Source organism: Aphelocoma coerulescens, chromosome 19 (genome assembly GCF_041296385.1).
Source record: "Aphelocoma coerulescens isolate FSJ_1873_10779 chromosome 19, UR_Acoe_1.0, whole genome shotgun sequence".
NCBI lineage: Eukaryota > Metazoa > Chordata > Aves > Passeriformes > Corvidae > Aphelocoma > Aphelocoma coerulescens.
The window spans coordinates 5,708,337-5,720,218 of NC_091032.1; the positions used below are offsets into that span (position 1 = coordinate 5,708,337).

The 11,882-nt window shown below is 53.3% G+C and overlaps 2 protein-coding genes across 2 annotated transcripts; both read left to right on the top strand.

The window, feature by feature from the left end:
* The first annotated feature begins 231 nt into the window (after positions 1–231).
* On the top strand, positions 232–1,223 carry LOC138120475 (C-C motif chemokine 13-like). Its single transcript, XM_069033201.1, has 3 exons — positions 232–304; positions 658–775; positions 1,124–1,223. Exons 1-3 carry the CDS (start codon positions 235–237, stop codon positions 1,221–1,223), a joined length of 288 nt encoding a protein of 95 aa, XP_068889302.1. The 5' UTR covers positions 232–234.
* Positions 1,224–6,193: 4,970 nt separating this feature from the next.
* LOC138120625 (C-C motif chemokine 3-like) lies at positions 6,194–7,124 on the top strand. The gene is made up of 3 exons (XM_069033433.1): positions 6,194–6,319; positions 6,566–6,674; positions 6,826–7,124. The coding sequence occupies exons 1-3, from the start codon at positions 6,247–6,249 to the stop codon at positions 6,917–6,919; spliced, it is 276 nt and encodes a 91-aa protein (XP_068889534.1). The 5' UTR covers positions 6,194–6,246; the 3' UTR covers positions 6,920–7,124.
* Positions 7,125–11,882: the final 4,758 nt, after the last annotated feature.

An 11,882-nucleotide genomic window follows, 5' to 3' on the forward strand; every position in this document is an offset into this window, starting at 1 on the left:
CAGCAGCCCTCGGGTGTCATGGTGGCCAAAGGGGCTGTGAGGAGGAATTTCCCTTCACCACTCGCCCCTTATGGAGAGATCCCAGCGGTTCTTTCCACGGGGAAGGCCCGGAGCTGTCATGGAAAGCCTGGCAGGAGTTATATATTACCCAGGGGTGCGGGCAGGAGGGCAGCGAGCTCTTGGTGGCTGCAGCAGAGTCAGAGCTGCTGGTGCTGACAGAGCCTCGGGTGGGACATGAAGATCTCCTTGGCCCTGCTCGTCCTGCTGCTGGCAGCTGCCTGGGCTGGGAGGCAGGGGGTGTCCTGTAAGTATCAACACGAGATTTTCCCCTCTGAGCTGTCCCAGCTCCTCCTCTGATGGGATTTGGGGCTGGGGAGGGGGAGGACAGTTCAGCTCCTGATGGGGTTGTGGGGTTCTGGGGCATCACAAGCTGCCCCAGCATGGGGCTGTCCTGGATTTGTTGAAAATGAGCAAAAATAGGGTTGGGTTCAGCCCCAGAAAAGCCCAGCTGGGGAGATCTACGGGCAGGGAAATGGGGGGCTCCTACCCCGGGGAAGAACATCCCCACCAGGGCTGCAAGATGTGGGATCAGGGAGCAGGAGCAGCACCCCTCGTGCCAGGAGTGGGAGAGCACTACATCCTCTCTCCTGCTCTCAGTCCGCAGCTCCAAAGTCACGTGCTGCCCCAAGGGAAAGTTCTTCCATGGGAAAATCCCTGAGGCCAAAATCCTGGAATACCACCACACGTCTCCCACCTGCACCCACAAGGCTGTTCTGTGAGTAACCCCAGTCCCACCCAGCCTTCCTCCCTGCCACCCCACTCCTCACCTCGCTCACCCACCTTCCCTGCAGCTGCTCTGCTTTTGGGGAGTCCCCCAAACCCCTTGGGAAGGGTGCTGGGGGTGGGGCTGCCCTAACCTGGCTCTTCACACTCGCCTGCTTAACCCAAACAGCCCCAAACCCCCCCTGTTTCTGCTGTCAGCGGGGAAATGGGGAGGAAGCCAAAACTGCAGAGGTGGCCAAGAGTCAGCACTTCCAGGAAAAGAGGGGGGCAGGATGCTGCAGGAATCCCTGGTGGGATGCTCCACTCCCAGGCTGACTCTGGATATTCTTTCCCCCCAAAGCGTGACGCTGCCAGGGGGGATGGTCTGTGTGGACCCGGAGGAGAAATGGTTCCAGAAGTACCTGAGGAAGCAGAAGAAGCCAAACAGCACCTCCAAGTGAAGCTCTATTTATTTGTACCCCCTAATTCTCTGTGCCTTCTTGTGTCACTCATTAATTTATGGAGCTGGCTCCATCCCCTCCCCTGTGGACTCAATAAACCCTCTCGTGCTGACCTGCAGCTGCAGTGAGATGTCAATCCTGGGGGAGAAAATGGGTCACATCCAGGCTCAGCATTCCCAGGAACAGCCCAGGAGCCCCTGGCAGGACAGGGAAACCCAAAGGGCCCAGCTGCCCTCCAAGGTGGAGCAGCCCCTGCCCAGCTGTGGGGTTGAGGATGCCCTGGGCAGCTGCCCATGGGATGGGGACGGAGCTGAGGCTCCCTTTGGGGGTGTTTGAGGGTGTTTAGGGGTTGGACTGGCTCTGTCCCTGGGGAACACCACTGGTGACAGCCCCAGCCTGGTGTCCCTCTGTTCCCCACCACTCCCTGGGCCTGGGTTTGTCACCCAAACAGGGCACCCATCCAAGCCATGGGCTCCCGAGAAACGCTGAATTATTCACTTCCCTGTTTGTTTGTGACTCACTTGAATCATCTTTTTGATGAGCTGGGACTCTTTTTTGGTGGCCTAACTCCTACAGATACCTTTATTCACACTGCCAGACTTGCTGCCATTTATCTGCCCCCATTTAGGGCATTTTTTGTACAAATCCATGAGCTTGGGCCAATTGATCTGCCACCATCCCCACAGGATTCTTCAGCACCTGGAATTGGTCTAGAATTGGAAGGAATGGTCTTGCCTAGACTGCAATTCTCAGTCAAAATGAGAGTTAACAAGACTTTTCTTGTTGCTCTTTGGTGCTGGAAATCCAAGGATCCAGCAGAATATTGGGATGTGTGAAGGACAGGGCAGGAACTGGTTCTCCAAATCATAGAAGCATTAAAGAAAAGACCTTTAAGGTCAAGTCCACCCATTAACCCAGCACCAAATTGTGTCCCCAGGTGACACATCTTGGGAACACTTCCAGGGGTGGGGATCCCACTCCAAATGCCACAGTTCACCCTGAGCACTGTGACTCAGAGCTGGAGCCCACACAGAGGTGCCAGATGATGACAGCAGGGCACGACCTGGAGATGGAAGATTGCCAAGAGTGGGGCTGAGGGCCACCAGCTCAGTGTCCCTGTGGCTTTGGCAGTGCTGCATGGCAGGAGGGTGGCTGCAGTGCCAAATCACTGCCCTTTTCCTGGGCATAATCCCCCACTAATCCCTTTGGGATTTACTGGAATGCCAGGTGTGCTGCAGCCCCCTGCCTGGGAGAGGTTGTTCTTTTCCTGGCCATTCTTCCTCTCAGTCTGGCACAAAACTCACTCTGTCTTTGATGCAGGACCACAGGAAACCTGTCCTGGGTTGTGGGCCTTCCCTCAGGATCCTCAGAGAGGGAAGGAACATTTGGGAACTGGAATTACAAATCCATCTCTGCTTTGAAGGCAGAATTACTGCCATAAAGCCACACACACGAGGGTCAGAGGCAGCTCATGAGGCTGTGCCTTCTTCAGAACCTCGAGCCACGCGACCCCTTTGCATAATTTTTATCAATGAGTGTCACTTCCCAGAGGGAGGTTGCATAACCCCAGCAGTTTCCTCTGCACTTGCACGGGATCAGAGTGCTGCCAGCGCCTTTCATTTCTTCCTGCTGTGGGCTCCTGCTTTGGGCTGGAGCCTGGGGAAGGAAGAGGTTGCTTTGATCCCTTTGGTGCTGCAAAATGTGGGGTCCCTCTCCTCAAGAGGTGCCCAGAGCATCCCCCTGCCTCACAGGCAGCAGTTGGACTTGATGATCCTCGTGGATGCCTTGCAACTCAGAATATTCTGTGATTCTCCTCTTATTTATTTTTGGGAATGTGCAGCCCTAAAGGGCAGGTTTCTCACCCCGGGACTGAGCAAATTTGGGGTCTGCTCTGGCCCCACACTGTCCCAGCTGTTCCCCCTCAGTCAGGGTTGGTCCCTCTGCACGGCCCCAGAGGGTGAGGGGGGTTTTAGACTTAATTCCATCCTTTTCTTTGGGATTCTCATGCAAGGCAATGCCACAATCATCAGATTATGCAAGACCAGGGCCATGTTTGCTCAACAGCAGAACCTCTCCCAGTCCATGTGAGTCTGTCCTGGTGGTGAGGTGGCCACAGCCTGGCTCAGGAGGAATTTATGGGAACTTTTGGGGCCTTTTTGTTTGACTGCACCTGCCCCACCTGCCTCTTCCTTCCTCATTTGTTCCCTTTTCCCTTTTCTCTCCTTGGTGCACGAAATTTTGATGGTGTTGAGAACTTGCCCATAACCAGACAAGCCAAAAACAAGTGGCAGCTTTGGCTCTTTACTCCCCTCCCTAACAAAAATGGGCTTTTTCTCTCTTTAGTTCTTCAAATTTGCATTTGTAAAGCTGAAGTTTCTCTTTCCCTGCCTTTCCTCCTCCCCAAATTCCTGTTTCTCTGCTGGATCCGAACATCATCTGCTCACAGATGAGGCCTTCCACGGCAGGAGAAATAAAACCACCAAGCCATTTCTTTACTCTCCCTTTAGATCAGTTCCCTGTATCTAATTCCTCAAACAGAATTAAACACAAACTCCCTGCCTTTGTGCTTTTGTGCAATTCACCGTAATACCCTCGATTCCAGTTACAATGGAAAATATTTCATCAGCATCCAGTAAGAAGTCCCATCCGGTCCTCGGCTGAATGGAGAACCGAAAGCTTGGCCAGTCACTTCTGCAGCAAAGAGGAAATGGTTTTGCCTTTTCTACCAGAAAGAATCTATTAATTGTGAGATTCTCTGTGCTTCCTGCCGGATGATAAGTCACCCTCTGTCATCCTCTGGAAACTGCAGTGCTCACAGTGCCCCGATCTCAGTTTCCAAGGTTTTCTGGCTGTGGGATGTTCCTCACCACTCTCCTGGCATTTGTTGTCCCCCAGTGCTGCTCTCTTGTCCATCCTGCCCCTTCTCCTTCTGTTTGGGCTCTCACCAAGGCAATGGCACCCAAGTCCAGCTCATCTCTGGCTCAGGGCTGTCCTCTCCATAAAAAAAACCCATCCCAGGGTTTGGATAGCTCAGGATCTTGTTCCTGTGGTTGAGCCAGACAGCAATTCCTGGTTTCCTTCACCCTAACAGCCTGTCTGTCCCCACTCCCACTTCTCCCCCATGCACAGAGCAAAGCTGGCCCTGGTAAGGGCAGGAGAGGTGCTAGAATTCCAGGGGTGGCTGGAGGGCAGAGGTGTGGGGAAACTTCTGTGGGACATGTGGGGTTTACAGGCAGAGAGGTTCATGAAAGCACAAAAAACTTCTGCTGGCTCATCCTGAACTTGGGATTCCTCTGCACAAAGGGGGTGCTTTGAGTTTTAGAGAAACCTCTGGGTGTCTCTGCAATGAGCAGAGCAGAAAACCAGAATAAACTCGTGCAGATCTGCATTCCCCGAGGAGCCGAGTCCCTTCCTTCTGCCTTTGTGTTCCCAGGGACATGGCACAAGCAGCAGGTGAATTCTCCAAGCCTTTCTGATGGAGAGCCTGGTTATTGTTAAATCCAAAGGATTTATTGATTCCTTTGCAGCCCCGTGCACCGAGTGGCTGGAACAGAAATAGCTGAAAATTGGGAGTCGGAGAAAGAGCTGGAAGAGCTGGACCTGTTCCTCCACCACCCCAAGACCAGCTTAGCACTGCCCAGCTCCTCCTGACCAACTCCAGGAGATGATTTCCAGCCATTCCCACCTCAGAGAATGGCAGGACCTGGTGCCTGGGGAAGGTGTGCTGGCCAAGAGGCAGCTGCTGTGAGCTGGGAAGGGAGCACAGGCACTGCCATGGCTCAGCCCTTGGGGCAGTTGGACTCCTCCCTCGAATCAGTCAGGAATTAGTCATGCCCGAGGCAGGGTCAGCAGGAAGGCCAGGGGAAGCTGGGGGTTTGCATGGTGACTGCAAACCCTCTGTGGCAGCATCAGGGAAAGGCTGGAAAGGGCAAAATAAAAGGAGTATGGAGTGATTTTGGCAGCTCACTCTGGGTGTGCAGCAGAGGGGGGTGTTTGGGAATTACCCTCTGGCATTGCAAACGCTGCCCTTTTTCACTCAGTCTCCATTTTCCTGGAGGTTTCATCTGCAGTGAGCTGATCCCAGTGGGCACCAGCAGGATCCTCTCCTCTCTCTGCCTTCTGCCCTTCATGCTGTCCCTGACAGAGGGAGCTTTGCTTTTTGGGGCTAAATCAGGAGAGATTAAATTGGATTAAATGACCCCGCTTGGGAAGAAGTGGGCAAGCAGTTAATTGCAACAATTTGAGCGTTGAGAGGCTGCAGCCGAAACTGAAACCCTTAAAGAGGTGTAAACTCAGCCAGGGATAGGGAAGGTGGCAGGGCAGGCTGCAGGCCTGGATCAGAGCACCAGGGTCCAGGCCCTGCACCTGCACAGACTCTGTGTCTCTGCAACCTTTCCAGAGAGGAAATTGATCTTTTGACCACATTACAGCAAAAAGGGACAAATGTGAGCCCCACGGTGACTTCCAGCTCGACACAACCCTGTCCCTTCACGATGTCTCCTGTCCAAGCAGGAGTTGGGGTTACCAGTGCAGAGGAATGTGTGTGCAGTGGTTATGGCCCTCGCTCCGGATCCCTGTGGTGGAGCAGGGTGAAGAAGTGGCATTTGTGGCAAACCCAGGGAGAAGTTGGGATCTGACTCCTGGCAGTGGTTTTCTGCCAGCAGCAGCAGCTGGGGGTGTCCATGCCAGGGCACCTGAGCTGGGCTATTCCACCCCCAGAGCTGCTCCAGAGCCCTGCCACAGTTTGGGACCACCAGGCACCCAAAGAGCACCCTGAAAGCTGCAGCCTCGTGGCCGGCGCTTCCCCTTCTGCGGTTTTCTCGCCTTCTCCAGCTCAGCGAAACTGGGGGATCCTGACATAATTTCCCTGGTATGATGCCATCACTTTCTTTCCTTGAAGCCCTGCACCCGCCCTCCGAGGAGGATAAAAGGGGAGCACAGCCCCAGGGGCCACAGAGAGAGTCCTGCAGCCTCCCCAGCTCCAGCTCCAGCTTCGCTCGCAGAGCCCTCAGCCCACAGCACCATGAAAGTCCTGGCAGCCACCCTGGCCACTCTGCTCCTCCTGGCCACCTGCTCCCCATCTGAGGGCCACCTCGGTGAGTCCAGCATCACTGCATCCTCCCTGGGAGCTGCCAGAGAGTCCCAGCTCTGGCAGGGCAGCGCTGGTGGCTGTGGGGAGGGTTGGGGGGTCTGTCGCACCGTGGCATGCAGGTTTGGAGCTGGGGGTCTCCTGGAGGGGGTTCTGCCAGGGATGGTGGCATGAGATGGCAAATCCCTGGTGGGGGGCAGAGGCTGTGCTGCAGCTGAGGCATCACCAGGGCCGTGTGTTTGTCCCCTCACAGATGGTGTCCCCAGTAGATGCTGCTTCAAATACCATAAAATGCCCATTCCTCGGCGCCTCGTCAGCTCCGTCTTCGACACCAGCAGCTCCTGCACCAAGCCAGGCGTGATGTGAGTACCCAACACTGCCCAGCGCTCGGGGCAGTGCCCAGGAGTGCCAGGGGACACTTGGGGATGCTCATGGGAGACTCGGGGTGCTGCTGGTGGGACTCAGATGCCACTGCCTCAGCCCAGCACCTCAAGGCAGGTTTTGTTCCGGCAGTGTGGTCACCAAGAAGGAGAAGATGCTGTGTGCAGATCCACAGGCACCATGGGTGAAGGAGCTCCAGAAGCACTTCCAGAGCCTGGAAAACTGAGTCTTCCCTGCTGACATCCACAATCCCACCCCTGCATGGCTTCCAGCCTCGGGCACACCAGAGAGAATTTGACATCCCCTTCTTCGACGGGGAAAATTATTTTATTTAACTTATTTAAGTTAAACTAAATATTCTTTTTCTAAGCACAAAAATTATTTAAACTGTGTCAGAATGATAAACTAAAATAAAGATCATTTTAATCACATCAATGTGTCTGGTCATGAAGAGTCAGCTTTGATGCCTCCTTGCACCAAGGTGGGAGAAGAGACCCACAAGGACCCCCTTGCCCTCCCTACACCCTGGGTTTGCTATTCCCCAGCCTGGGTCCAGCTCTGGTGCCACCCAGCCTGTCCCCACAAGTGACACCAGTGGTGGCTTTTGTTTAGGGAATGTCCTGGAAGCACCATGGTGCCACAGGAGAGTCGGGGCATGATGTTCCATGGGATGGAATATCCTTTGCCCATCTGGGATCAGACTCTGCTCCCCCCCCAGCAGCTCCTCAAGTCCTTAATGAAGGAAAACAACACATCAGAAGAATTAAAACATCAGCGTATTATCAACATTATTCTCATGCTGGATCCATCAGCAAATATCTAAAAAATGATCATAAAATTGAGCAGCAGGTCCTTCCCCAGCTCTGCTGTCCCACACCACCAGCCAGGACATGGGCAGCTCCATCCCCAGACACAGGACATGAGGACACTGTGCCCCAACCCGAATTTCTGTGCCACCCAACTCTTCGTTGACAGGCACATTGCTAAAGTGGAAACTGTTTTGGTTGGAACTTAATATCCTGACATATTTTAAATACCACACCTCATAGCTGCCTCTTGTAATCTCAGAGATATTTGTGGTGAAGGAAATGCAGTGGATCTCACTCATCTGGACTTCAGGAAGACACTTGAATTAAGGCCAGAGAGTAAATTATGAGCAAAGGCAGAGAAGATGTGACCGGCATATGAAAAGTGAATTTGGTCAAGAGCTGCCTGAAAGGGGCACGGTAATTGCTTCAGCTGCAAGGGGCTGTGTCACACTGAGAGGGGGTTACCCACACAGTTCCTTGGGTTTCTGCCTCAAAAAATATCCTGCTTGACATTTGCATTAATGACCTTGGCACACAAAGCAGGGGAAGGCAGAGCAAATGTGCTGATGAGGCAAAACGAGATGGGATCATCAATCTGGAGCAGGCCAGGATATCACACAAAAGGATTCTACTGACCTTGAGGGATGGAGAAAGGATCCGAGGCAGCGGTACAGAGTAGGATCCTGCTGGTGGGGACTGGGATAACAGGAACAGCCACTCCAGTCTGAGCTGGGAATGTCTGGGGGAGGGAAAGACCCGTGGCACACATCACAAGGCTGATGTTAAACAGCGTGAAAAGGGTTCAATGCAAAAAGCTTGGGTTGAAAAATGAGGGACTGATCCATGTGAAGGCATCAGAGGTTGGAAGGAGGTGCAGGGGGCACTGCTGGTGTGAGGACAGGCTGGAAACTGCCTGGGAATACCAACAAAGGGGAAATCAGCTTTCCACAGGGGAGCTGTCATGCAGGTTTCTGACCCAAGATAAAAACCAAGCACTGCTCCCACAGCCACCAGTCCTACCAGCAAATTCCACAAGCCATCCAGACTGGAGCTGAGATTTCCTTCCCAGTGTGAACTGGCTTGTCTTTACAAGGGTCACAGAGGCCTGTGAGAGCCCTGTTTTCCAAGGTGTCCCTAAAAGCAGCGTTGCTGTGGAATCCAGCACTCTCCAAGGCTGTCCAGCCAGCAGCAGCCTGCTCTCATTCCCAGGAGAAGCACCAGATTCACTCGTTCCCCTGGAGGTGGTTTTGGTGGTTGTGGGGTTTTGGTGTGAGCTGCCTCACTCTGAAACCAGCTCAGCTCAAGCCTTCAGTCTGGAACCAGGGAATAACAGCACTTCTGCCCAATTTCCTCCAGAATATCCTTTTTGGGCACTCCCATCTCTAGCAGCCCCTCTTCCTGTGCCCTGAAGGAGCAGAGCTGAGTCTGGTTGTGCATGCCCCATTTCCTAAGCTGACCTCTTGCTGTTTCAGCTCCCCAGGGCCGAATGAATTTTGTAATTCCAACCTTTTACTCTCCACCTTCCCCGTGTGTGCCCATCCCAGCAGGGATGTGCCACCAGCCCTGCAGTACTCAAGCACATCAAATCACCTCTGGGATCATCAGGGGTTTCTATTTCTTTATTTCCCTCCTTTCGGTTTCCTCCACATCCTCATCTCTGATTAAGTCCCTCTGAGCTTCCTGGGCCGCCCCACTGCTGAGCTGAAAGGTTTTTATAGCACTACTTTAAATTTTCAGGCTCTTTCTATGGACTTCCTCTTTCTCTGGAATTTCTCTTTTGAATTTACTGGGACAAGACTAATTCTGGGGTCTGCTTGGATCCCTTTCCTGTTCAACCACAGGATGTGGCACTGACTCACATTGTAGGGAGAATTACATAATGGTCCCTCATTCTGTCCCCCCCAATCTGTGAATCCCAGCACCCACAGCATCCCTCCACTCCCAAATCCCAGCCAAAGCTGTCTCTCTGGACCCTCTCTCCTGCTTTTCTCCTGATTTTTCCTCCTGTGAACTCCCCAGCATGGGAGGCCCCAGCAGGACACGCTGTCAAACCTTTGCTTTGCTTTTAGGACCAAGCCAGGAGTAATGACAACCATCAGCCCTTTCCCATCCTTTTAAGAGCCAGTTTTTTCCCCCTGCTGGGTGTAATTCAGCATGACAAAACCTCCTCGTCTCAGGAGAGGCATCACTCCTGATTCAGAGTGCTTTTTGGTGTGAAAGCTGCTTTTTACCCTGGGTTAAACTCCTCAGTGCAGCCCCCCAGGGTGGGCTCTCCTGTGTGCCCAGGGCCTCTCCAAAGAGCAGACCCTGCTACCCCCCAAAAACGCCTTGCAGGAAGGTGGGAAAGAGTGCAGACAGCGCAGAGAACCAGAAATAACAAAATATAACCAGGTTTTGCATCCGAGCCTGGCTTTTGCCCCTCGAGCTGAGTGAAGAAACAGTGATTTTGCAACCAAGGGCTCACGACAGCTGTCCCCACACCAGGACTGTGTCCCCACACCAGGACTGTGCCCCCATCACCAGGAGCAGCAGGCTGGGGGCTCAGGTGACAATGACAAATTACAGGTGCCAGCCTAGAGCTCCATGCACACTCCTGAGGTTGTGCCACAAGTGCCAGGGATGCTCTGGGAGGGACACAGCCTCCAGCAAACACCTTGGGCACAAGCAGAGGAATAACACAGACACGGGGATGTCTGCAAGGAGAAAGAGGAAGGATTTTGCTCTCTGTGTGATTCTGCAAGGTGTGAACTCATCCTGCTGCTGGTAAATGGGCTCCAGAGCAGCAGCACAGGCAGGACAAGATCTGGATCAGCCACATGTGTGGTGGTCCCCAAATTCCAGGGTCAGGTCAACCCTGGATCATCCAGGAGAGGTGAAAATGAACGGGGTTTTGAGAGATAGGTCCCAGCAGAGGATGTGCTGTCTCCAAGGACTGAAGAGCATTTGCTGCCCCTTCCATGGCTCAGGAGCACCCTGAGGAGCTTCCCATCTACACAGTTCCCCATCCAAGGGTTTCATGAGGGAAGGGAGAGGCCCTTGGGGTTAGAGCAAGTGGTTTTTCAGAGAAAAGGAGAAAGCAGGGCTTCGGAGAGTCAACTTCCACTCACTGAAATCTAGGAACAGATTTCCCCTCTCTCTCCAGGTGATCTCCCAGCACACTTTTCCTCACTGCTGCAGGATTCTTTCTCCCATGTTTTTGCTGTTTGAGATCAGAACATCATCTCCTTTCCAGCAGGAAAACAAAGGATGAAATTGTGCAGTGACCCCTGCGGACCGTTCTCAGGCCTCTCTCACCCTCTTTGCACTGCACACCACGATTCTTCCACGCTCTGCAAATTTAACAAATCCGTGCTTGTTTCGAGCAGCATTAATAAAAATATCACATAGCACCAGAGCTGTGGGGTCCCACATGCTCCTGGCAGCCAGGGGTGAAATCCACCCAGGCCATTTCCACAGGCTGACAATGCCAATGAGGTGTCAGAAGTATTAGGGGATTTTTTTGCCATTTGGGGAGCTGGCTCATCCCCACGGGACTGAGCTGCTCATGCAATAATCACTTCCCAGAGCACACTGCTCGCAGATTTTGAATCCCTGTCAAAAATGATGTCAGGTTAAACTCCAGGAAAAGAAAAGGAGCGAGTCCCTGCTAGTGTGGGAACACAGGACTTGGCAGAGATTCCCAAGGAGGGTTTCCCAGCCAGGTCTTCCCGGGCTGCTGCAGAGCAGCATTGCAGCACCATCTGCTGCCTGTTGCTCCCCAGCTCCTCAGCAGGCAGCTGATAAATACCTCACTCCTCAGGGCGACAAATCCTGCAGTCACTGATTAGACAATGGATCTGTCTTCTCTTCTCGGGAGGAACCAGGGCTCAGGCTCCTCAGGCTGTCCTCAGCTGAAGGGCAGTCTCAGATGCTGTGGTCAGCACCGCAGGTGAGTGTGAGCAGCAGAAGCACCAACTCACAAAGTCTGATTGCTGCAAATATTTACTCAGGGTTTAAGCAAATTAACACTTCTCTTTGCAGTGGCCTCCCAGCAGGGGCACAGCACATCTAACTCCATGTGTGGCTGTGCATTTCTCGAGCTGATCCCAGCTCCTCCTGCCCCATCTCAAAGGCTCACAGGAGATTCCAGCTCCTCTTGCTCCATCTCAGTGGTTCACAGGAGATCCCAGATCCTCCTGCTCCATCTAGAAGGTTCACAGCAGATCCCAGCTCCTCTTTCCCCACCTCAGTGGTTCACAGCAGATCCCAGCTCCTTGTTCCCCATCTAAAAGGCTCACAGGAGATTCCAGCTCCTCTTTCCCCATCTAAAAGGCTCACAGGAGATTCCAGCTCCTCCTGCCCCATCTCAAAGGTTCCAACACCCACCCCAGGCTGCAGGAT

Bases quoted from the DNA above. Each gene is read 5' to 3' on its own strand.
- LOC138120625 (XM_069033433.1), top strand. From the start codon at position 6,247: ATGAAAGTCCTGGCAGCCACCCTGGCCACTCTGCTCCTCCTGGCCACC. The intron at 6,320-6,565 runs GTGAGTCCAGCA...GTCCCCTCACAG, and splicing joins CCCATCTGAGGGCCACCTCG to ATGGTGTCCCCAGTAGATGC. The intron at 6,675-6,825 runs GTGAGTACCCAA...TTGTTCCGGCAG, and splicing joins TGCACCAAGCCAGGCGTGAT to TGTGGTCACCAAGAAGGAGA.
- LOC138120475 (XM_069033201.1), top strand. From the start codon at position 235: ATGAAGATCTCCTTGGCCCTGCTCGTCCTGCTGCTGGCAGCTGCCTGG. The intron at 305-657 runs GTAAGTATCAAC...TCCTGCTCTCAG, and splicing joins TGGGAGGCAGGGGGTGTCCT to TCCGCAGCTCCAAAGTCACG. The intron at 776-1,123 runs GTGAGTAACCCC...TTCCCCCCAAAG, and splicing joins TGCACCCACAAGGCTGTTCT to CGTGACGCTGCCAGGGGGGA.